The following is a 23104-nucleotide window of genomic DNA, read 5'->3' as shown; positions in this document are numbered from 1 at the left end:
CCCTTGATCTCTCCACGCGGGCGATCGGACACTTGTTCTCGCTTTCCTCCTTGTTCCCAGACGCAGAGAAGGTCTCAGTCCGGCAAAGATCTTCATGAAGAGAAGGGAGGTAAGGTTCCGAACTGGGGAGCTTGAGAGGAGAGCGAAGAGGGGAGATGGGAAGAGGAAGACGCGACAAAAAGAGAAGAAAGGAAAGGAGGACAGGTCGAGCGCGTCGAACGCCCCATTCACGCGTCGCCTTCAAGAGAGGGGCTCTAGTGGGAGAGAAGGACTGCAGCGGACTGAAGGCCGTGTCTAGGTGCAGATATAAAGGTCATGGATTGCGTAGGTACCTCTCTCAACAACGAAAGAGCGTAGAGGAGCGTGTTCGAAGGGAGGGAGAATGTCATCTCGAGCTGCGATTCCTTTGCGAGAACGAAGAAGAAAGACGCGTCAGTTTCTTACTTTTCTCGTCGTCTCTCTCCCACTCGGTCTAACTACCTCCCTACCAAGTCTCGAGCCTTCAGAAAGCGAGTTTACTCACCTCAAAGCAGAACTTCACACCTTCTCCTCCATCGAACGCGTCCGCGTCGTCCTCTCTCCCCCGACCCTACTAGGGGTCTCAAAGATCCACTCCCTCTCCGAGATGATTCCACTCCCCAGACACCAATCCCCAAGATAAACCACGACGACCTGACCCGGCGTAGCGACTTGGTTGAGGACTCCTGCGTCGTAGTCGAGTCGGAACTCGTCTTGTCCTGCGAGATTCGTCGATCTGCGGGAGTTCGAGTCGAGGGAGGAGGGACGACGAGAGGGGAGGGAGAGGAGAAGAAGATGATCAGTGAGAGCTGCGAGACGTGTCCCGACTAGACTTAATGAAGGAGACGGCGAGGAAAAGAGAGTGAAGGAAAAGAGGGAGAGCGTAGGACTCACGTCGATCTCCTCAAAGTCCCAGGAAGCGGAGGCTTCGTGCTGAAGATCTTGATCTGTACTGGAAGGCATCCATCAGCGTATACTTCGGGAGGAGGTTCCTCGTGAATCCAGGACCAGGAGTGGGCTCGGAAGAAGGGAGTGAGGAGAGCGGGATGGTTTCTGCGAACGAGACGCGACGAGAACGAAGCACGACGAAAAGAAAGGTGGTCAGTTACGGGACCGATCTGCCAGCAAACAGAAGAAAAGGTTCGATACTCACGATCCCTCAACCAACCAAATCGCATTCTCTTTCAGATCCTTCCCAGCAACAAACATCTTCTCGCTGTTGGACGCTCCTCTTCCTGCGATCTTGTATCTCTGGCCGATGGCGTGAGACCAGAGACCTTGGTGCTGTCCGAGGAGGGTTCCATTCTCGTGGTAGACTGGACCAGGGTTGGGAGGAATGAACTCGTCTGCGAGGAGGAAAGGAAGAGGAAAAAAGTCAGCGCGTCGTTCGGTCTCCTTGATCGACACGGATCATGAGCTGAACCTTGAGGGAGGAAGCAGCTTACCTAGGAAGTTGGTGAACTTCTGTTTCGGTTCTACGAAGCAGAGACCTGTTGATTCCTTCCGGTCGGCGGTGTGAAGATGGTACTCGGCGGCAAGACGTTTGACTTCAGTCTTTTGGAGGTTTCCGAGAGGGAAGATGGACTGGCGAAGGCCACAGACGAAGGGTAAGGTAAGCATGTTAGTCGGCTGGAAGAAAGGCGGTGAAAGAAGAGCGGAAAAGGGACGAACTCGAGCAAGTTTTGACTCTGGCACGGAGGAGAGAAAGTACGACTGATCCTTCTTGACGTCGAGAGCTGAGAGGAGACGAGTTTGGCCCGAAGGAGTGTGTTCGAGCCGAGCATAGTGACCTGGGAAAGAAGAGTACAAGATGTCAGAAGAGTGAAGGGATTACGAAGGAGACGAACGTCGAGACTGACCTGTCGCAAGAAACGCGTTCCGATCCACCAAACCCTTCTCCATCAACGCTCCGAACTTGATCTCTCTGAAAACCAACCGGAAGTCAGCCTCTACATATCCTCGACCAAGCCGACGGATCTGGTCGAGCTCACTTGTTGCATGCAACATCAGGATTCGGCGTAAGACCTCCAGCCCAGTCTTCGAGAGCAGGTTCGAAGACTCTCGTCCAGTACTCTCTCGAGAGATCGATCTGTCAAGCCAGCATCATGGAAGGTTAGCCTCGTCTCTTGAGATCGATCCTACGAACTGACTCACCATCCTACAAGGCACGTCCAGCTGTTTGCAGATGATCTGAACGTCCTGCCAGTCCGCCTCCCACTCGCACCCTTGAATGGAATCGGACGAAGCTGAAGTCCAGTTTCGCATGAAAACGGCTGAGAGGTCGAGGTCCTGGTAAAAGAGAAGAAGTGTCGAGATCTCGTTTAGCGTGGGTTCACGAGAGCGAGGAAAGGAGGGAAGAGCGAGCCAACCTGCTGAGAGAGAAGCTTGAGGGTGAGAGAGGAATCGACTCCTCCTGACATTCCAACGACGACTGAAGCCAGGAATTAAAGAGTTAGCGGAGGATCGAGATCGCGAGCTTGTGTGGGGGATGTACCAGGAGTTCCGGGCTTGAGTCTAGGATCGTTGGCAGTCGAGGAGAGCGATCTTTGAAGAAGGAGGTGAGCTTGCCCGAGCCATCGAAGGGAAGCTGTCGAGCGAGGAAGGAGACTGAACATCTTTGAAGGGTAAAAAATTGCTGGAGTCAGTCTAGAGCATCGCTGCTGTCCTTTAGAAGCAGCTAAAGTGGCTCACGGAAAAGTCAGAGAAAGTCGAAGGAAGTAGTTCGAGGCGACGTTGCTCCTTTTCGTGAGCTCGAAAGAAAAGAAGGCAAGGGGGGGAAGGACGTCGAGGCGATCCCAACAACAACACGTCCTTCCTTCCTTCCCATCCTCCTCCTCTCCCTTCCCTCCCCTCCTCAAGACCATCCGCCCCTCCCATTCAGCCAGGACGTAGACACAATCCCTCAAGATGTCGAATAAAGCTACTGCTTCGAAGCTATCGGAGGCAGCGCTCGAGAAGCAGAAGAGAGCAGAGGCGGACAAGCCGTACCAACCTTATGTTCACGATATCGGAGGGACTGGAGCGTGAGTCAGAGTCTCTCGTCTTCTCGTCGTGTATATTGGGGTATCGAGGGAGTAGGGGTGGGGCCAAGGGTGCTGGATGGGAGGTATGGAGACGTGTCGGAGAGAAAGGGAGGGAGGAAGGGAAGTTGAGGGTCGTTCGCCTTCACCGCTCCTTCACCTCTGGCTCAATCATCCAGCATGCAGAAAGCTTGATTGATGACACTCCTCCTCGGCATGCTGGACGCTCTTCCGATCCACTTTGTCCGAAGGAAACAGCTCTCGATCTTCGAACGTCAAGCTGACCGTTCTCTCCTCCTTCCTTCCTCCTCCTCCCTCCCCCTCCTCCTTCCTCTCTTGCCTTCATCTCCGCCCTCGCATCCCTCTTCCTCTCTCTCAGATTGACGGGTAAAACCATGCCTACGAACATCGCTCGTTCAGGAGAGGACGGAATGGAGAACATCACCGACTTCTTTCGCTCGCCAGAACAAGGAGGAGGAGCAGCGTCCAGCTCTCGCACAACCAGCTTCGCCGCCCTCGGAGGTCCTACAACTCCTTCGGGACCATCAAAAACAAACGGATCAGATGAGAGAGGAAGCTCGATAGATGTGGAGAACGCTGTGAACGAGGCGAACGACGAGGATAACCAAGAGGGAGATGGTGAGTACAAGTCTTCGTCCCTTCGCCTTTGGACGCGAGCTCGTCTCTTCGCTTCACGCTCGAGCAGGAGCTGATCTGACCTCTACCTTCTCGTCTTTGCTTTATAGATACCTTCGTTAAGCCTCAGTACTTCCCTCCCGTCAAGCGTGAGCCGACACTCCTCCTCTTGATGTCACTGCTTTCGGATGAAAGCTGACCTGGCCTTCGCCTCCCTTCCTCACACGCGTCCTTCCTCCCAACAACAGGCACTCCTCCCCCTCAACTCGCCGCCTCTTCTTCTCGACGAACTCCTCAACCCGACGCAGCTAGTCTATACAACGCTCTCCCATCTCCATCCCGCTCCCACAACCAAAGTCCCTACGGTTCAGCCTCTCGAATCCCTATCGCCGTCAACCGTCGTTCTGGCTCCTACGCTCCTCCCTCTCCCTCCAACCCTCACCACCGATCTGCCACCGCCTCCTCTCAAAGTCCTCGATCAGCAAAGAAGACTTCAGCTCTGGCTCCCTCAAACGGACAAGCTCGTGCTCGTCTCTCCGAGCTCACCAACGGTCTCTCGAGTCCGAACGTTCAAGATCACTCGATGTCGATGGACGACGAGGACGAGGACGTAGGAGTCGGAAGGGACGCAGCTTCGCCGATGTCGAGAGGACGACCGAGCAAGGTCTTCGGACCTTCAGCCGCTGGAACGGAGATGACTCGAAACTCGCCAACCTACTCGGACGAAGGTCGAGAGGAGTACGATCCTCAGCCGGAGCACAACGAGGAGGAGGACGTCACTCGAACGACAACGGACGCCAACGAGGAGGACGACGAGGAAGAGGAGGAGGATCAGGAGATCCGAGCTGGGCCTAGCAAGAAGAAAGCTGGGAAGGGAAAGGTCTCTGTGGCTGCCACCGAGGAGGAGGAGGAGGAGGAGGAAGAAGACGAAGCTGAGGAGGGAATGGGAGCGATGGACGACTACGATACCCAGGGAGACGACGCACCTCAAGGCGAGGAGCAAGAGCAGGAGGAGGAGCCAATGGAGGAGCAGGATGACGAGGAGGAGGAGGAGGAAGAGCCTGTGGTGGTTCAGTCGAAGAAGGGGAAGGGAAAGGAGAAGGCCGTTCCCAAGCCCAGGGCTCCGAAGAAGAAGCCTGCTTCGCCGACGAGGAAACGTGAGTCTTATCTCTTCCTTTGCGTCTCGACTCTCGTCCTTCCTCCCTTTCTGACTCTGTCCCCTCTCTTTTCTATTTTCAGGTCTCGCCGACATGTCCGACGAATCCGACGACGGCTCTGGATCGCGTCGAAGCAAACGAAAACGCTTCGAGCCTCTCGAGTACTGGAGAGGAGAGAAGTTCGTCTACGGTCGACGAGAGTCCGGTCGAGGAGTCGTCCCCATCGTCAAGGAGGTTCTTCGTCTACCCAAGGAGGAGGTTCGACGACTCGGCGACGCTGCTGGTCCTCGAGGAAGGTCGATGTCGGTCAAGCCCAAACTGCCGAAGAAGCCCAAGAGGGAGCACAACGAGGACGACAGTGGGAGTGAGGGAGGAAGGGACGATGGAGTACCGCCTGAGTTTGGGTGGGATGCGGACACGGTGGAGCATGGAGTGGTGATGGATTATGCGAGCAAGACGGAGATCGAACGACGTGAGTCTCGGTTTTTCTTCCTTCCTCTCGATCCTCACAACCTGAGCCTCATCTCCGCTTCCTGTTACTGACTCGGCTTCCTCTATCGTTCTTTTTTCTTCCAGGAATCGCCTTCCCTTCCCATCTCCTCGAGTACCGAACGATGCCTGGAGACCCAAACAGCTTCAAGTTCCAGAAGGTCTTTGGAGACGCCAGCTTCGTCGCTGCTGGTATGCTGGAGATCCCCGTCGGCGGCGAGAAGCCTAGTAAACCTACGAAGGACAACACCTACGTTCGTTCTTCTTTTCTTCCTCCTCTTCGGCTTTCGTCTGTCATCGACTCTCGACTGACGCGTTACTCGACTCCCCTCTCCCCTTCAGCTGTTCTACGTCATCGAAGGAGCCGTTACCGTCAAGGTCCATCGTACATCGTTCACCATGGCTCCAGGAGGACAGTTCATGGTTCCAAGGGGTGCGTCGTCGCTGCTCTCTTCCTTTCCCTCTGTCACTCGTCGTCGTTGCTGACTCTCCCTTCTCTTTTTCCCGTTCGCTTCTCCTTTTCTTCAGGCAACCAATACTCCCTCCACACTATCTCCCACCGTCCGGCCAAGCTATTCTTCGCTCAAGCTAGGAAGATGGCAGCAGACGAGGAAGACGTCGCTCCCGCTCCCGTCGTCGCCTCGACCTCCAAAGCCAGATCCGTCGCAGCGCGCTCAGGAGCAGGATCCGCTGCTAAGGCTGTTAACGGGAAGAAGAAGGGTGGTCGATGAAACACTTGACGTGGCTCGGTTCTCGTTCGTTTATCTTCATCACGTTTTGGTTTCTTCGGTTTCAATCTTCGACCTTCTTTCTTCCTCTCATCTCTTGGGCTATCTCGCTTTGTCTTCCCTTTTGCGCGTTTACTCTTTTGCTCGGTCTTATCATCTATCCCCATCTCTTCTCTTCTCGTTTCTCTCTACTCTCCTCTTCCTCTCGTTCGAGAGACGGCGGCACACCTCTTTCCTCTCTTCTTCATCTATTCTCCATTTCGAGTTCGTTTCTCGGTTATGTGCTTCTCTTAATGACCCTGATAATTCTCTTCTGGACTGGGCCTCGATTCGAGAGTGAGAGAAAACGCAGGCAGACCCCTGCCAGGCGAGAACGAGGACGCCGACGACTTGGACGCGACGAGGTTTCTCTTGACATCTCGTCGACGACAACTCGGCGTTACGCTTCTCTTTCAAACTCCGAGAAACTACTACAGCTAGAGTCGAAAAACAAGATGGATAATAAAGACAACCCTACTTAGAAGACTAGACTAGATACTCGAACGTTTCTCCTCCTCCTCCTCCTTCCTCTTCCTCCCCTCCTCTCCTTCCTCAACCCAACGTTCTTCCCCCTTCATCACTTCCCCTCTCTAGGCAGAAGCAACACCCAAAACCCTGACCGTCCTATCCGCTCCACTCAGCACGATCGAGTTCCCCAAAGGTCCGAACCTCACATCCGTCAACTCTCCCGTGTTGCCCTCGAACAGCAACGCCTCCTCCCACGTCTTGTTCTTGAACACCCTCAGGTCGGTTCCGGCGCAAGCCAAGAACTGCCCGCTCGAGTCGAACCTCAGGCTGTCGATCTTTCCTCCTCCGGGGGCGGAAGCGGTAGGGAGGGCGATGGAGTGAAGGAGCGAGAGTTTCCTCAAGTCGAAGATGCCGATGGAGGACGAGGCCGAGTTGGCGACGGCGAGGTGGTAACCGTTCTCGGAGAAGGAGAGGGAAGGGATGGTGGCTCCGGACTCGTTGGAAAGGGTGGCGGCGAGAGCGGTCTTGTCCCTGACGTCCCAGATTCGAACGATTCCGTCGACGGTTCCTCCTCCGTGAAGAAGCCCGTCGGGGTGAACGGCGAACGACGAGTAGGAGTACGATCCCTCCTCGGTGGACGACAAGGGCTCGAAGGTCTGAACGGTGGTTCCCTTCTCGATGTCGTGGAAGGCCCAAGTCGAGTCGAGGGAGGCGGTAGCGACGAAGGCTTTGGTAGGGTGAAGGGCGAGTCCGGTGATGTCCTGCTTGTGAGCGGCGATGGTAGCGTCGACGGCCCACTTGCCCGAATCCTTAGCTGACCAGGTCTTGACCTTTCCGTCCGCTCCTGAACTGACGGCGACGGTGTTGGATCCCTCGGACTCGACGAACGCGACATGCGTGACCTTCTTGGTGTGACCCTTGAGGGTAGCGAGGACCTTCTTCTCGGCGAGATCGTAGACCTGGACGACCTTGTCGTTTCCACCGGTGAGAGCGAGGTTTCCGTCGGCGGAGATGTCGACGGAGGTGATGCCAGCGGGCTTGGTGGAGTGGTAGGAGGCGACGGTGGAGGTTTCGGTGAAGGTGGAGAGGGTTTCGGAGGAGACGTAGCCAGAGGGGGCCTTTCTCTTTTTACGAGTGGATGAGAGGCTGTAGGAGAAGAAGAGACGTAAAGATAAGCTCGAGGATATCGAAGAAGAGAGGAAGAGGGAGCGGGACGAACGCTTTGTGAGTAGCCTCGACCTTAGCCTTGACCTCAGCGGCGAGGTCATCAGGTCCAGCGACGGGTGCTTCCTCCTCCATCTCGATGTCGGCTCCAGGTGCTGAAGGAGTGATTCCGAGAGTGGCCTGAACGGAAGCGAGAGCTCTGAAAGGAAGGCAGAAAGAAGGACGAGGTGAGCGTTAAGCTCAAGGGAAGGAGAAGGAAGGGAAGGAGAGTTGAAGGAGAAGCTGAACTCACTCTCGAGCCTGATCCCTCTCCTTCACCAAACGAGCAACGACCCTGAGACTGGCATCCTCCCTGTAGAGAGCGTGAGCGAGCTCTTGTCGAGTGGATTGGTGCTGGAGCTTGAGGGAAAGAGACTCGAGCATGACAGCGTCCCATTCGGACTGGAGGGAGTGGAGGAGGGAAGGGATGGAGGTGGCAGCGGATGGGCGAGGAGCGGCGACGTTGGGAGCTGAGAGCAGAGTGTGGGATGAAGAGGAAGCATGTCAGTAGAGTCTCGAGAAAGACGGAAGAGCTCAGGTTGGAGAAGGGATGAGGAGGGAAGAAGGTGGTTCGGACGTCTCTCCTTCCCTCCCTTTCCTTCCTCTTGACCGCCATCCATCCACTTCTTCCGCCTAGCATAGAGAGGGAGGTGAAAGAGTACTCACAGGCCTTGACCTCGATCAAATCCTCCTTGCTCAGGGAGCCACCAGTGATGGGATCGCGTCCGTTCTCGTCTGGAAGGAGGCGAAGGGAGGGACGAGAAGGAGGAAGGAAACAAGGTCAGCTCAAGGGCTCCTTCAAATCCTCGTAGAGCTCGGATCTAAGAGTTCTCAGAGAGTCATCTTGGTCTCAAGAATGCGCTCGAGGTCTGTAAAACTCACCGATGTACTTCTCAATCAACCCTCGCTCGTAGACGTTCCCACTCTTCGAGATCACAGGAGCGATGGGAGCAGTCCCCGAAACTGAAGAGACAAGGGTTCAAGTCAGCTTCTGCATACATCCGTGCGGAGGAGAGACTTCCTCAGCGTCGAGAATGTACTCACTAGCACAAAAGAACATGTTGAGAGAAGGGAGAAGGACGTGGTTGAGGAGAGAGAGCTCGTCCTTTTCGCGACTCCCTAATTCCTTTCCTCCTTTTAAGGGTCCACTTCTTTCCGACCACCATCCTCTCGATTTTCATCTTCTATCAGCATCGCTAACTTCTCGAGGTACATCTCAGCCCATAGAAGGAGCTGATCAAAGAATGTTTCGGATTGATCTCCCAAAGGGGAAGCGAGAGAGAACAGGTCGATCTTCGTCTCTCTCCCCACCTGACGGTCGTTCCTCCGTCCTCCGGTCGGTACATGTTGCTAGACAGCTCGTTTATAGCTTCCTTCTCATATTTAGACGACGAACTAGGCAGGGCTCAAAGAAGGAGGTCGTCCTTCTTCTCTCTCGCGACAACCATCCTCCTTTCGTTCGAGATGCTCGCCTCCCTCCTCCTCCCCTTCGTCTCCCTCTCCTCCCTTGTCTTCGCTCAAGGAAACCCAACCTGGGACGACTCCAACTCCCTAGTCAGAACACCCTTCACTCCCATCACCATCAACGCTTCCGATGGATCCATCGCTGCCACCTTCATCCCCTACGGAGCTACCGTCGCCAACCTCTTCGTCAAGGATCGAAACGGCATCGTTCGAGACGTCGTCCTCGGATACGACGAGCTCAACAAGTTCGCTACCGATCCTACTCACCCTAACTTTGGACCTATCGTAGGACGATACGCTAACAGGCGAGCTTAACTTTTGAGAGCTCTCTTTGATCGCGAAGAGGACGCTGACGTTACACGTCGCCTTTCTTCTTCCTTTCTCGTTTCCTCAGGATCAAGAACAACACCTTCACCGATCCTACGACCGGGCAGGTCTTCCATACTCCTCCCAACGAAAACAACGGAACCGATACTCTGCACGGCGGACCTTACGGCAAGTTTTCTCTCTTCCTGCGCGCACCGATCGAGCGTCCCTATCTTACGCGTCTTTCCTTTCTTCTTCTCTTTCTCGACTTCAGGTTTCAGCTGGAGAGTATGGACCGTCACCGACGCTTCTCCTTCGAGTGTCACTCTTCAGTTATTTGACCCAGGTGGGCTTCTCTTCCTTCGACCTTTCGTCGAAAACCACGAGGACTGATCTGCCTCTTCCTCTTCTCACTCTCTCAGACGGTCTTGAAGGATTCCCTGGTCAAGTCCACTCTCAAGTGAAGTACTCGCTCTATCCAGGAGGGATCTGGGACATCGACCTCTACGCTCAGGCTTCCAGCAGGACTCCCATTCTTCTTTCGTCGCATGGTGAGCTTGCTCTTCTCTCTCTCCGACCTCAGCTCCCGTTCTTTTCATCTCTTCTTCTTCTTCAAACGCTGACCCTGCCCTTTCCTTTCCCTTTCTCCTCCCTCCCATGTCCTCTCGAACCTCAGTCTACTGGAACCTCGACGGCTACAGCATCCCCAACGCGACCGTCAAGGAATACGTTCTTTCCCTCCCCTACGCCACCAAAGTCGTCGAAACGGACACCATCCTGATCCCAACTGGACCGTGGATCAACGTTACCGATACTGCGTCAGCCCAAAACCCCGAATCTTCGCCCTGAATCGAGTTTGACTGACGAGACGCGTCCGTTCTTTTCTCAATCAGCTACAACTTCCTCCAACCTCGCACGATCGGCAACGACTGGAACGGAACGTTGGGATACCCTGGACTCGGAGGATACGGGTACGATACTTGTTGGATTAACGAGAAGTGGACTCCTCCTACGGCGACGAAAGTGAGAACACGCGTCGAGCTTCCTTGTTCTTTATCGACTGACTCGCTTTCCTCCCGAATCTTGCAGCTCGAAGTATACAGCCCTGGATCGGGGATTAAGCTCGCTGTCACTTCGAACCAGCGAGCTATCCAGATCTACGTTCGTCTCACCTCCTCTTCTTTTCGTCGTCGCGTTTACATCGCTGATCTTGGTGTTCCTTTCGGTATCACCAAGACCTGTGGAGGACAGCATGGTACAATCCCAGTTAAGTCAACTCAAGGAACTGGCTTCGTCGAGCAGAACAGCTGTATGGTGATCGAGATGGAGGATGTGATAGGAGGTGAGTATTTCGAACCGACTCGATCCGACGCGTCTCGAACGAAGCTCTCTCGCTCGCCGCTGATACAAGCTCTTTCTTCCGCCTCCTATAGCCATTAACTACCCCGAGTAAGCTCTCATCGTCCTCTTCCAGCCTCGGCCCTTCGAACCTGACCCCTGCCCTTCTTTTTTCCCGTCGCTCGCAGATGGGGACTCGATCAATGGTACTCTCCCTCCAGACCTTACGACTTCCACGCTAGCTACCAGTTCTCCACCATCTGATCTTCTTACTTCTCTCTATCACGACTCTCTGGAATGAACAATTTCTCTACTCGCAAGAAAACAGCCAATGAGGAAATTCAGACTCGATCCGCACGCGCTCTTTCCTCCCTTCGGCGTCCAACGACCCTTTACCGGAATCGCTTCCTCGACCTTTCCTTCGATCCTCTCTCTCAGTTTCATCCCAACCACAACACCACACCAACCACCACTCACTCTCTCATCTCTAGTTTCTCTCAACCATGTCGCTCGAAACCCCCATCACCAAGATGTGTCAGTCCTCGAGTCCTCGTCTCGTTGAAAGCAGAGGTCGAACGATGAGCTTACACTTTCCCTCCTCCTCTCCTTCCCTCCCTGGCCCCCTCGTTTTCCCGCTCAGTCAACATCAAGCACCCTATTCTTCTCGCTGGAATGAACGTCGCTGTAAGCATTCCATTCTCTCATCGCAAGTTCGATCCCTCTGTAGAGATCGCAGGGGAAGGGAGGAGCAAGCTCACCTGGCACCGGCTTCATCCTCCCGACCTCTGGTCTCCCTTGCTTTTTCGTTTCCTCGTCCTGACGCTTTGATCTTTTCGCTTTCTCTGCAGGCTGGACCTGAGCTTGCCGCTGCTGTTTCTAACGCTGGAGGTCTCGGAGTTATTGGAGGTCTCGGTGAGTCGAAACGAAGGGCTCGTGCTGGAGCGTCGCGAGGGCTGAGCTCGAACTCACGACCGACCTGAAAGAAGTCGAGCGACGAGCTTACCTTCTTTGTTTCTGTCTCCTCTCGAATTCCTTCTTGTTCAGGATACGTACGTTCACTCTTCTTTCCTTAGATCGTTGTTTTGAGTGGTCAAAGTTTAGAGCCAGAGCTGCAGCGAGCTCAAGCAGGTGCTGACAATCTCTTCCTCCTCCTTCGCTTTTCCAGACTCCCGACAACCTTCGAAGGCAGATCCGACACATCAAGGAGGGCCTCAACTCTCCCAACCTTCCCTTCGGAGTCGATCTTTTGATTCCTGCTGCCGGAGGATCCAAGACTGCTTCGGGAGGAACTGCTAGGAAGGTGCGTCTCTCAGCTTTCCTCCCTCCTCTTTTCCTTCTTCGTTCGCTGACTTTCTCTTTCTCGACCTCTCTATCACAGACCAACTACGATTACAGCAGTGAGTTCTATCTTCATGCTCCTAGCAGCTGCTTATCGAGCTGACCTTGTCTTCTTTTCTCTCCTTCCTCTTTGCAGAGGGAAAGCTTTCCGAGCTTATTGACGTGATCATCGAGGAGAAGACTTCCCTCTTCGTCTGTGCCATCGGGGTTCCCCCTAAATACGTTGTTGAGAAACTTCACGCTGCTGGCATCCCCGTCATGGTGAGTCTGCTCTCCACGAGTCTTCTCTCGACGCGTCGCGTCCTCGCGTCTTCTCTGTCGATCCAACCAGATCGATGGGCCGTTTCGGGACTCCTCGCATCGTACTATCAATCTGACCATTCCTTCTCCTCTTTTCTCCCCGTTGTTTCTAGAACATGGTCGGAAAGCCCATTCACGTCAAGTACGCTCTCGAGGCAGGAGTCGATCTCATCTGCTGCCAGGGAGGAGAGGGAGGAGGACACACTGGAAACGTTCCTACGAGCATTCTCGTCCCTGCCTGTGTTGATGCTTGCAAGGGAAAGAAGTCTCCTCTCACCGGAGAGCCCGTGAGTCCTTTTTGAAACCGCGTTTCATCTCGCTCCTGAGCTGACCTCGATCCTTCTTTCCAGATCTACGTCGTTGCTGCCGGAGGTATCGCTGATGGACGAGGTCTTGCTGCTGCTCTTATGTGGGGAGCTCAGGCCGTATGGGGTGAGTTCACGTCGAAAGAAGAGGAAGAAGAAAAGAAGATCACGAAACTCGCCGCTGATCCGTTCCTTTCTTCCCATTCTCTTCAGTCGGAACCCGATTCGTCGCCGCTACCGAGGCTTCTGCTCCTCCCAAGCACAAGGAGCTCATCCTGACTGCTGGCTACGATGATGTCGAGAAGACTTTGATCTACGTGAGCGGTCCTTCTTTCCACTCGACGCGTTGACCTTTCTTCGGCTGAACTCTTCGTTCCCTCTCATCCTTCTCCAGACTGGTCGACCTCTTCGAGTTCGATACACCCCTTACGTCAAGTCTTGGAACGAGGAGCGTGCTGCTGAGATCAAGGATCTTACTGGACGAGGGATTCTTCCTCACGAGCACGAGCTCGAGTCGCATCCCGAGAAGTCGATGGAGGGACGGTGAGTTTTCGTCTTGCTTCCTTCGACCTCAAGCCTTCCGAACAATCAGCTTCACTCACACTTCTCTCTTCTCTTCCAGACCTTGGTTGATGGGATCCGTCGCTGCTAGCATTCACGAGGTTCTTCCTGCGAAGGTCATCGTCGAGTCGATGTGAGTCGCTGTCTCGGCTTCTACCTAGTTCTTCTTGCTCTTCGCTGACTTGCTTCCTCTTTCCCTTTCATCTCACAGGGTCAAGGAGGCTAGAGAGGTCATCCAGCGAGGAGCTAAGGCTGCTAAGCTCTAAACGAGGACACGCCCTCCGCCTAGATATGTTGATTGCTTTGGGGAAGTGCTATGCTTTAGTCTATGACTTTCGAGTTGGATGATGCGAGTTCGGCCAGAAAGAAAGAGCGAGACGTTGTCGCGTTGACGTTGCTTTGGAATTGAATACGAGGACTTGAAGACATGGAAGTTGAAGACGGAAAGAACGATCGTTGGTGACGGAGCGAGTAATCCTCGTCCTCCGTTCACTTTTCTTGACCAGTGAAGTTTGTTAAGAGGCTCGAGCATGGCATAGACGAGAGAAACAAAAGAAACCTAGTAGACGAAGAAAAAGAAAACAGCACCACTGAGAGAGACGAAGACGAAGAACGGCGAGAAGTCAGCGTCGTCTTCCTATCGAGGCCTTCGAAGTTCAGAAACGAAGCAGAACGAACCTCTCTACACGATATCTCCAATAGAGATGGGCATCTCGTCGATTTGCGTCTGCGAGAGCGAAAAAAAAAAAAAAAAAAAGGAACAGAGTCAGCTTCCCGAAACGAAAACAACGACTCGTCTCCCTCCCCTCCTCCCCCTTTCCCTCCATCCCTCTGCCCCCTCTCTCTTCACTCCCTTTCAAAGAAACACGCCCTTCACTCACCGAGTAGAACTGCTCGATATCCCTCAAGATCCTCACGTCCTCGACCGACACAAAGTTGATGGCGACTCCCTTTCGACCGAATCGACCTGATCGTCCGATCCTGTGGAGGTAGTTCTCTCGGTTGATGGGCAGATCGTAGTTGATGACCAGCGAGACCTGCTGAACGTCGATTCCTCGGGCCCAGACGTCGGTGGTGATGAGGACTCGGCTGTGGACGGGAAGGGGGGGAAGGGGTGAGCTGGGGTCGAGGAAGTGGTGGAAAGAAGGAAGAAGGAGAGCGTTGGGAACGGGGACGCACGAAGATCCACCTCGGAACTCGGCCATGATGGTGTCTCGCTCCTTTTGAACCATCTGGGAGAGAAGAGAGAAGAGGGAGGAGGGGAGGTCAGCTTCGAGAAAAAGAGGCGAGAAGGCAGGCAAAAGAGAACGCACATCTCCGTGCATGGACGAAACGGTGAAGTTGGCCTCTCGCATCTTCTCAGTGAGCCAGTCGACCTTTCTCTTGGTGTTGCAGAAGATGACGGCCTGGGTGATGGTGAGGCTGAGGGTCCGAGAACAAACGAACAAGACGAAACGCGAAGGTCAGCTCAGCTGCGGTTCTTTCATCTCCCGCTCAACCCCTCCCCCCGACCCCCTCCCAAACGACGCCTTGAACGTCTCGTCCCTCGACCTCCTCTCTTCCCAGCGACCCAAGCGGAGACTCCCACTCACGTATCGTAAAGATCACACAGCGTATCGAACTTCCAATCCTCCTTCTCGACGGCGACGAAGAACTGCTTGATTCCCTCGAGCGTCAACTCATCACGCTTGACGAGGATCCTGATGGGGTCGGTCATGAACTTGGTGGTCATCTCGAGGACGTCGTAAGGGAGGGTGGCCGAGAGGACGACGACCTGCGTCGCGGGAGGGAGGTATCGGTAGATGTCGTAGATCTGATCCTTGAATCCCTGGTTGAGGAGCTCATCGGCCTCATCGAGGACGAGCATCTGATGGAGGAGAGCAAGGGGAGCGATGAGGATGGGGTGGAGGAGAAGGAAAGAAGACGAGACGAGGTCAGCGAAGGAAAGACGGGAAGGGACAAAGAAGAGGTGAGCTCTCCCTTCTCACACCACACAACCTCATGGACCTCTGCCTCAGCTCCTGCCTGATCCACTCACCTTGATATTCTTCGTCCTCAGGTTCCTCCTCCTAATCATATCGAAGACACGTCCAGGCGTTCCGGAAACGACGTGCTGTCCGTGATCCAACTTCTTGATATCCTCTCCGATCGAGGTTCCTCCGATGCACGCGTGGCACTGAACGTTCATGTAGTCTCCGAGGGCGAGAACGACGCTCTGGATCTGAGTGGCCAACTCTCGGGTCGGGGAGAGGACGAGAGCCTGGGTTTCTCGGATGTTGGTGTCGATGGATTGGAGGATGGAGATGGAGAAGGTGGCGGTTTTACCGGTTCCGGATTGGGCTTGAGCGATGACGTCTCGGCCTTTGGTGATGGGGAGAATGGCTCGCTGCTGGATGGCGGAGGGCTTCTCGAAGTCTGAGCAGAGGAGAGGGGAAGGGAGGGAAGGAAGGAGGGAAGGGAGGTCAGTTCAAGTTGCTTGAGCTCTTCCGTCGTGCTTCCTCCACTCGGATGAGACGATGAAACTCACTGTAGGCGTAGATACCTCGGAGGAGGTCTTCCTTGAGGTTGAGGGAGTCGACTAAAAAGATACAACGAAGCGAAGACGAAGACGAAAAGCGAAGGGAGGTCAGCCATCAGAACTCGGCGAGCTCCCCTTCCTTCCTTCCCTCCCTCCCTCTCTCCCACTGATGCAGAGAAAACGAGACTCACAAGTAGGAGCCTATACGGAGAAAGACGGAAGAGCGAACCCATATTTCAAGATAAGCTTCCCGTCTTTCTCCTCGTGAAGCACATACGGCTCTCGCTTCTCCTTCTTCTCCTTCCCTTCCTTCGACCCCGGATGGGAAGCGAAGGAAAGGACCAGGCTGCTGCAGTTTGATCAGAGTATACTTACGACTTTGATAGCCTCTGAAGACTCGAAGATCTGTAAAGCAAGGACGAGTCAGCGTTCGAGATGGGCGGCACGAACGAGTGGTGGAGAAGGGAAGGGAGAGAAGAGAAGACGAACGAGCTTGTCGTCCGATGCGTTGATTCCCTGGGAACGAAAAATACGCAGAGATATCAGCTGGGGGGTCTGTAGCATCCAGAGAAGGCGTAGAAGAGTGGTCTACTAACAGACATGATTGAGAAAAGGGGGAGGATGTGGGTGGAGGGAGACGCCAAATCGAGTTCGTTTCGTCGAAGTCCTCAGCCCAAAGCCTGCCTGCCTCCGCCCCCCAAACCGCCATCTACTCCTCTCAAGCTATGTTCTCTCGAGTCCTCAAATCCAGCCTCACCTCCCGAGCCTTCTCTTCCACGCCTAGGAAGTGCGCCATCTTTGCTTCCGCGACGGAGGAGGTCTTCTCGAGTGAGGTGCTCTCCAAGACCGATGGTCGACTCGTTCTCGTTGATTTCTACGCCGAGTGTGAGCATAGGTTCCTCTCGTTTTTCGGAAGATCAAGCTGACATGGTTTCATATGGGTTTATCAGGGTGCCGACCTTGCAAGAGTGAGTCGTCGTAGAGAAGGAAAGGAAGAAGGTCGCGAGCGAGCTCAAGCTGACCGATTCGTTCCTTCCCTCTTCCTCTGCTAGTGCTCGCTCCTACACTTCACAAGTGAGCTTTAAACAAGATCGCTTCCCTACTCTACAACCTCTTTGCTGACCTCCTCTCGATCTCCAGAGTCGCCGAGAAGGAAGAGCTCGACATCGACCTTGTAACAGGTGAGGACCGACCCCTGCTCCTCCTCCCCTTCTCCCTCTTTCTCCCTCCTCAACCCTCCCTCTTCGTTCTTCTTCTTCCCTCAGTCGACACCGAAGACCTCCAAGAGATCGCTGCCAAGTACAAGATTTCTTCTCTTCCTACCGTCTTTGCCTTCAGGAACGGAGAGCCGGTGGACAAGTTCGGTGAGTTCTCGATTCGATTGCCTCATCGCTCTTTTCCTTTCGCTCGCTCGCTGCCTCGTTCGTTGACTGATTGACTGACGACGGTCTTGCTGGTACGTTTGATCAGTGGGTATGCGCAACGAGCAGGCTGTGATAGATTTCGTCAAGAAGGCTCAGGGGTCTGCTTAAACGATATCGAATGGTCTTCGAACACGCAACGTCTTCCCTCGTTCTGCTTCGATCCAGCAAGCTACTACGATATCAACTTCAGCGAACACCTCATACGATGCACTCGTACTCATCTTCCTCACCGCGAACCACATTGGGAATCATACGAATCAAGCAACCCACTCCATATCAACGACCTTCACAACCCCCCTCCTCCTTTTCTCCCCTCCCGCTCCCTCCTCATATCCCTCAGCAAACCCACCAAAAAACAAACTCAGCACCCCATTCTCATCCAACCTGCTCCTCTGTTCCAACCCAAACCCAACCCGAACATCAAACCCTCAGCACTCTCACTCTCTTCTTCGCACTCGACGCGTCGAAACTCACATCGAACAACACCTCGTTCTCCCTTCCACCGGCTCCCTTCAACCTCAATACTTCCTCGAAACCGCTCGCACTCTCGCTCTTCCGGAGGACGATCAAGTCTTCCTCCATCGGGAGGAGGAACAATAGCACGCTTTCGTTTTGGTCGAGAGCGACTTCGACGATCTTCCCTCTCGAGGAAGTAAGCGACGGTGGGAGGTACGCTTCGGGGAGGGGAGTGCGGGACCATCCCTTCGTTCTCGGGAGGGAAGTAAGGGAGGCGGGTGGGAGGTGGTAGTGCATCCTGCTCAGCAGCAAAAAAGAAACGGTGAGTTCGAGTTCGAACGAACGGTGAAGCGAGGAGACGAACGAACCAAGTTTGGGCCCCCGTTGTTTTGTTGAACTCCCGGTTCAAAACATGGAACCCTCCGAGGGAGTCGAGGGTCTGGGCTTCTTGGTTGAGGATGCCTTGAGGCGAGGAGAGAAGAGGGAGTGGTGTGAGTCGGGAGGGGCGGGAGAAGAGAGGGGAGAGACGCGACTGACCTGAGCCTTTAGGGATCTCGAAAGCAAGAATTCCTTCCATAGAGGGTAGAATAGGACCTTCAGGGAGTGCGGTTCCGTCGCAGGAGATCCATTGGAGGGGAAAAGAGGTGGGGTTCAAGTCGGGAGGGATGGAGGTTGAGGCGTAGAGGAGGTCGTGGTTCTTGGAGGAGGGTTTGGGACAAAATTGAAGGTGAGTTTGGATTTGGGTCTGGGTTCCGGAGCTGAACGGGTGGGGAGAAGATAGGAAGGGAGGTAGTATGGGCAGACTGACGTTCTCAGGCCCATTCGGACCAGCTTGCTGTCTTGATTCTTCAAGGGAAACAGGGACGTAATCTCTGTAAGTCCAGGAGACGTGGAGGTTTCCTTTGAGGGAGACGTCGATACCGTTGATGTAGCTGAGTTGAGGTAGAGGCTTGGTGAGTGATCGAAGAGGAGAAGAAGCAGGGACGACGGAACTGACGCGTTGTTCTCGACTCCTTGCAGATAAACCCCCCTCGTCTTCCAGCTGCACTTTCCTCCTTCGTCCTTCGAGTAGACGAAGATCAATCCGTTCCCTAGTCCTGAGATCCCGACGCGGTACTCGAGGAGGAGGGAGCCGGAGGGGAGGGAGAGGAAGCGAGGGTAGGTGATGTTCTGTTCGTCCGGGAGGAGGAAGACCGTCAGGTTTTGACGAAGATTTGGAGTGCTGACTAGACGTCTGTGTTTTTACTTACCTCGAACGTAGATCTCTCGATCTCCTCCAGTCCAGGAAGGACGTTCAAGACTGCGCTGAAGCTGCTCGTCGACCACGACGCGCCCTCAGGGTTCGTCGTCAGATCTCCTAGCGATCGGCGGTAGACGAGAGGAGTATCGTGGTTGTCGAAACTGAAGTGAATTGATCCGTCTGTCGAACAGATTCCTAGAGAGATGATCTGTGGAGAAGGAAGGAGAGGAGGTGAGTTCAAACTGCCGCGACGGCTGAACTTTGAAGCAGGGGATCGACATCGAGCGAGCTTCTGAAACTGACGTTGTGACCATCGTCTTCCTTTTGGTCGTAGTCTTTGAACTCGATGGTCTCCCAGGAGTTCTCTTGTAGAGGGAGAGCAAGGTTTCGTCGTCCCAAGCAGACGTGCCGAACTGCAACGACGGTCGGTGCATCTCGATAGAACGCGACGTATTGCCATCCTGAGGGATAGTTCAAATCGAGGGCGGACCGGTGAGAGGAAGATAATTTAGGTGAGCTCGTTCGGTCGACGTGGTGGCGCCTCGAAGGAAGGAGAGGGAGAGAGTACGAGGGAGGAGGGAAGCGAGGATGGAACGAGGGTCGAAGGAGAGAGACCGACCTTTGCGCGTGCAGAGAGCGTCTTGTTGGAAGCTTCCTCCGTTCAAGTTGTTCACAGCTTGAGTTCTGGCTCCTAGAGTTGACGAGAAGACGACTTTGAGGCTCATGGTGACTGCTGGAAGGAGGGAAGAGCGAGAAGGAAGCAAATGGGTCGAGCGGATACATCCGGCCCCCCTTTGGGTAATCTGTTTTTATCCGAGTTCAGGAGGTCACGAGAGAGAAGTTTTCTTCTCGGCGTATCCTCTGAAGAAGATCTTCTCGGCTCAACTTTTCTCCTTTTCCCCCATTTGGACAATTCAGCAAAGTCTCCGCTGACTCCCACCTTCTTCCCTCCTCGTTTCCCTTCCCTCCCCATCATGTCGGCTCCTCCTGCTCCTCCAGGTCTAGCTTCTCGAGCTTCCTTCGATCCAGATGCCAAACAAGAGTTCGAACACGTCGAAGCTTTCGATCATCAAGTCCCGGGAGCAACCGCTCAGAAGTCCCAGCTCGACAATCTCTCGATTCCTCAAGCGGCGAAGGCCTACTGGAAGGCTTGCCTCTTCTGTTTCTTCGCTGCTTTCTCAGGCACGTGTATCTCGATTCTATCTTACAGACATAGCTCGATCTGACGAGCTCCTGTTCACTTCACAGCCTTGCCGGATGGATATCAAGTGAGCCGTCGAACCGACCTCCTCTCGTTATCTCGACTCCTCGACCCTGACTCCTTCTCCCCTGCAGATCAACTTGGCAGGAAGCATCATCGTCAACAAAGGTTTTGTTCAGCAGTTCGGTGCAGTCAATCCTGCTACCGGAGTTTCTGCTCTCAAATCAACCTGGATCGCGTCGTGGGGAGGTGAGTTCGGATCTTCTCTTTCGACGCGTTGTTGCCTCCCTCGTTCTTTTTACGCAAGAGGTCTGACTCCTTTTGCTCATCCCTTTCAGGCTTCCAGTCGATGGGTCAAATCCTAGGGATGCTCTCCCTCAACTTCTTCGCCGATCGCTTTGGGAGGAAGAAGGCGCTTTACCTTCTTTGGATCGTTCTCGTCGCCGTTCGTTCTCGCTTTCCCATTTCCTTGTTGACAGAACCGAGGCTGACTCCTACTTTCCCTTTGATACATAGAGTATCTTCGCTGAGACATTCGCTGCAGCGTGGTGGGCCTGGCTGATCGCAAAGCTTTTGGCAGGCGAGTTCATGGACGCGTCTTCCCTTTGTTCGAATTCGGGACTTATCGCTCCTCCTCTTCCGATCTTCTTCTGTCCAGGAGCCGGAGTTGGAATGCTCCAGGCTACCGTCCCAGTGTACATCACCGAGCTTGCACCTACTCAGCTGAGAGGAGCTCTCGTCAATCTCTGTGAGATTCGGATTTTGTTCGAACTTCGTCGTCGTTTCTTCACTGACATCAGTTCTGTGATATGACTCTGTCTACAGATAGTTTGTGGTTCTGCTTCGGACAGTTTCTGGCCCCGTAAGTTGTCTCTTTCGTTCCTCCTCGCAATCTCTGAAACGACTGTATCGCGTCGCCTGCTTCTTTCCTCCATCCCCAGTCTGACCCTCCGAGAACTCGCCCTCGACGCTCCATTCAACTACAAAACCCCCATCTATACCCAGTGGGGATTCGTCGCTGTGATGATGCTGATTTACGTCTTCCTCCCAGAATCGCCGTGTGAGTTTTTCTTTCCTTCCTTTGCGACCTGTTCTTCTTGTATTCCCCACTGAGTTCCACTGTCCCCCTCCTCTCAGGGTGGCTCGCATCGTCCGGGAAGGTTACCGAAGCTCGAGCTGTTCTCCAACGAGTGAACGGAGGAGTCGAGGGTTACGACGTCGACAGAGAGCTCAACATCATTCTCGAGGTTATCTACAAGGTTCGTCGCTCTCTTGATCTTTTTTACTCGAAGGAGCTGACAGTAGGCACTGCCTTCCTCAATCTTGCTACGCTCAGCAACGTCAAGAAGCTGCTCTCCTCAAGAACCAAGGCTGGCTTCCCATCTTCAAAGGAGAGAACGGCGTGAGTTTCGCTTCCTCGCTTTCTGCTTGCGATTCGTCGACTGAGCTGACTTTCATCTGTCATCAACAGTGGAGAACCCTCATCGCAACTTGGCCGAAGTGCATGCAGCAACTCACTGGCGTACGTCCTCGAAGATCGACTCGACGCGTCGAACGAGCTGAACCTGACATCTCAATCTCTTCTCTTCAGCTCACGTTGGTGAACACTTACGCTGCTCTGTTCTTCAGCTAGTGAGTTTCAGATCCCCCTACCCCTTTTCGACGCCGAGTTTGACACTTCCTCCTCCTCTCTCTCTACAGCGCTGGAAACAAGGACCCCTTTCTCGTTACGACCATCCTCGCTGTTCGTTTCCGTCGCTTCTTTCTTTCATCCTCCCGTCTCTGGGCTGAGACGTTCTTCTACGCATCATATAGGTCACTCAAATTGTCTCAGTCATCCTAATGGCTCTCGTCTCTGACCGATGGGGTCGTCGATTCATGTCGGTCTTCGTCTTCCCCAACACGTCTCGCCCTCGCTTTCTATTCTGACCTCCTCTTCCCGCGTCTTGCAGTACCGTCGTCGGGTTCGGAATTACCGCAATCGCCGTCCTCGCCATCGGGGTTCTTGGATGCTTCGACTACACTCGACCTGCTCTCGCTTCGGTTCTCGTGAGTCGAACCCTCTTCGTTTCGAGACGTTGTTCGAACTCATCACTCTTTTCCCTGCGACCTTCAGATCTTCCTCGCCTGCCTCTGCATCTTCTTCAACACGGCTGCTGGAGCTATCGGGTATGTTTATCTCTCTGAGGTTCCTACCCAGAGATGGCGAGCTCGAACTGCTGGATTTGGAGCGGCCATCGCAGGTGAGGAGTTTCTCGTCCTGAACTTTTCGACGCGTCGAGATTACTGACTGATCTTTCTTCGCGACAGCCTGCTTCGGACTCATCTTCTCGACCTGCGTTCCTCTCATGCTCAAAGGAAGTGCCAACTGGGGTGTCAAGACTGGATTCGTGAGTCTTCCCCTAGATCTGCTCCGAATCACAACGAGTCGTCGAAACTGACGACGTGACTTCGTCCTCCCCTTTTCTTTCAGTTCTTCGCTGCCACTGGAATCCCCGCTGTCGTCCTGGCTTTCTTCATCCTCCCCGAGACTGCTCAGTTCGTCCCATTCTCCTCTTCAGCCTCCTTCTTTCTTCGCAAAGAACGAGTAACTGACCCCCCCCCCCCCCCCCCCCCCCCCCCCCCCCCCCCCCCCCCCCCCCCCCCCGCCCCTTCGACTTCCTCTCGCAGACGATCCGCCGCCGAGATGGACGAGCTCTTCGCCGACAAGATCTCCCCTCAAAAGTTCAAAGGTCACCTCACCCGAGTCCAAATGGAGTCCAACTCCGTTCAAGCTCAGACTGAAGCTGAGATCAGGAAGATGGGAGACGCGTGATTCAAGACGCGTTCGAGGTTCTCGTTTCATGGTTTCCCCTTCTTCTCTGTGGCGTTTCTCTACTTATCGGGTTGTATCAG

At 54.3% G+C, this 23104-nt stretch overlaps 9 protein-coding genes across 9 annotated transcripts; 5 read left to right on the top strand and 4 right to left on the bottom strand.

Annotated features, from left to right (window-relative positions):
* Positions 1-299: 299 nt before the first annotated feature.
* On the bottom strand, positions 300-2732 carry SLM3 (tRNA-5-taurinomethyluridine 2-sulfurtransferase). Its single transcript, XM_076639866.1, has 11 exons — positions 2710-2732; positions 2388-2633; positions 2173-2307; positions 2010-2107; positions 1878-1942; positions 1690-1808; positions 1464-1602; positions 1172-1364; positions 913-1071; positions 524-754; positions 300-404 (listed from the first exon to the last, which is right to left on the bottom strand). The coding sequence occupies exons 2-10, from the start codon at positions 2436-2438 to the stop codon at positions 538-540; spliced, it is 1176 nt and encodes a 391-aa protein (XP_076498011.1). The 5' UTR covers positions 2439-2633; positions 2710-2732; the 3' UTR covers positions 300-404; positions 524-537.
* Positions 2733-4675: 1943 nt separating this feature from the next.
* On the top strand, positions 4676-6359 carry MIF2 (Mif2p). The gene is made up of 5 exons (XM_076639865.1): positions 4676-4831; positions 4914-5303; positions 5408-5574; positions 5663-5753; positions 5849-6359. The coding sequence occupies exons 1-5, from the start codon at positions 4696-4698 to the stop codon at positions 6049-6051; spliced, it is 987 nt and encodes a 328-aa protein (XP_076498010.1). The 5' UTR covers positions 4676-4695; the 3' UTR covers positions 6052-6359.
* A 163-nt stretch (positions 6360-6522) lies between these two features.
* On the bottom strand, positions 6523-8900 carry PRP19 (E3 ubiquitin-protein ligase PRP19). The gene is made up of 6 exons (XM_076639864.1): positions 8803-8900; positions 8641-8721; positions 8425-8493; positions 8012-8228; positions 7775-7918; positions 6523-7701 (listed from the first exon to the last, which is right to left on the bottom strand). Exons 1-6 carry the CDS (start codon positions 8816-8818, stop codon positions 6678-6680), a joined length of 1551 nt encoding a protein of 516 aa, XP_076498009.1. The 5' UTR covers positions 8819-8900; the 3' UTR covers positions 6523-6677.
* A 24-nt stretch (positions 8901-8924) lies between these two features.
* On the top strand, positions 8925-11155 carry BDY24DRAFT_384760 (galactose mutarotase-like domain-containing protein). The gene is made up of 10 exons (XM_076639863.1): positions 8925-9527; positions 9617-9717; positions 9803-9874; positions 9951-10079; positions 10205-10346; positions 10422-10551; positions 10618-10689; positions 10765-10870; positions 10962-10977; positions 11055-11155. The coding sequence occupies exons 1-10, from the start codon at positions 9103-9105 to the stop codon at positions 11128-11130; spliced, it is 1269 nt and encodes a 422-aa protein (XP_076498008.1). The 5' UTR covers positions 8925-9102; the 3' UTR covers positions 11131-11155.
* Positions 11156-11285: 130 nt separating this feature from the next.
* Positions 11286-13712, top strand: BDY24DRAFT_19946 (NAD(P)H-dependent flavin oxidoreductase). Its single transcript, XM_076636453.1, has 12 exons — positions 11286-11400; positions 11507-11550; positions 11715-11762; positions 12032-12166; positions 12245-12263; positions 12341-12465; positions 12618-12791; positions 12855-12936; positions 13023-13126; positions 13204-13352; positions 13432-13503; positions 13582-13712. Exons 1-12 carry the CDS (start codon positions 11370-11372, stop codon positions 13634-13636), a joined length of 1038 nt encoding a protein of 345 aa, XP_076498007.1. The 5' UTR covers positions 11286-11369; the 3' UTR covers positions 13637-13712.
* A 169-nt stretch (positions 13713-13881) lies between these two features.
* On the bottom strand, positions 13882-16516 carry BDY24DRAFT_384756 (DEAD-domain-containing protein). Its single transcript, XM_076639862.1, has 12 exons — positions 16485-16516; positions 16378-16404; positions 16264-16293; positions 16080-16089; positions 15898-15948; positions 15409-15785; positions 14963-15237; positions 14684-14792; positions 14550-14602; positions 14252-14459; positions 14049-14097; positions 13882-13960 (listed from the first exon to the last, which is right to left on the bottom strand). The coding sequence occupies exons 1-11, from the start codon at positions 16488-16490 to the stop codon at positions 14053-14055; spliced, it is 1191 nt and encodes a 396-aa protein (XP_076498006.1). The 5' UTR covers positions 16491-16516; the 3' UTR covers positions 13882-13960; positions 14049-14052.
* A 71-nt stretch (positions 16517-16587) lies between these two features.
* BDY24DRAFT_384752 (thioredoxin family protein) lies at positions 16588-17449 on the top strand. Its single transcript, XM_076639861.1, has 6 exons — positions 16588-16773; positions 16839-16856; positions 16941-16962; positions 17029-17069; positions 17154-17252; positions 17359-17449. The coding sequence occupies exons 1-6, from the start codon at positions 16614-16616 to the stop codon at positions 17418-17420; spliced, it is 402 nt and encodes a 133-aa protein (XP_076498005.1). The 5' UTR covers positions 16588-16613; the 3' UTR covers positions 17421-17449.
* A 120-nt stretch (positions 17450-17569) lies between these two features.
* On the bottom strand, positions 17570-19733 carry BDY24DRAFT_440300 (BNR repeat-containing protein; the record flags this gene model as incomplete). Its single annotated transcript, XM_076644511.1, has 9 exons — positions 17570-17704; positions 17787-18066; positions 18137-18230; positions 18306-18465; positions 18577-18700; positions 18766-18938; positions 19019-19216; positions 19312-19469; positions 19628-19733. The coding sequence occupies 9 exons, from the start codon at positions 19731-19733 to the stop codon at positions 17570-17572; spliced, it is 1428 nt and encodes a 475-aa protein (XP_076498004.1).
* A 249-nt stretch (positions 19734-19982) lies between these two features.
* On the top strand, positions 19983-23024 carry BDY24DRAFT_414041 (sugar transporter; the record flags this gene model as incomplete). Its single annotated transcript, XM_076643257.1, has 18 exons — positions 19983-20196; positions 20257-20276; positions 20344-20458; positions 20548-20654; positions 20726-20957; positions 21035-21071; positions 21151-21269; positions 21347-21468; positions 21546-21611; positions 21681-21731; positions 21801-21841; positions 21911-21953; positions 22025-22089; positions 22162-22258; positions 22326-22452; positions 22520-22599; positions 22683-22747; positions 22880-23024. 18 exons carry the CDS (start codon positions 19983-19985, stop codon positions 23022-23024), a joined length of 1746 nt encoding a protein of 581 aa, XP_076498003.1.
* Positions 23025-23104: the final 80 nt, after the last annotated feature.

Source organism: Mrakia frigida (assembly GCF_051309035.1).
Source record: "Mrakia frigida strain ATCC 22029 unplaced genomic scaffold BDY24scaffold_10, whole genome shotgun sequence".
NCBI lineage: Eukaryota > Fungi > Basidiomycota > Tremellomycetes > Cystofilobasidiales > Mrakiaceae > Mrakia > Mrakia frigida.
The sequence above is the reverse complement of the archived record's forward strand: the minus strand, read 5'-3'. Positions and strand labels throughout refer to the sequence as shown.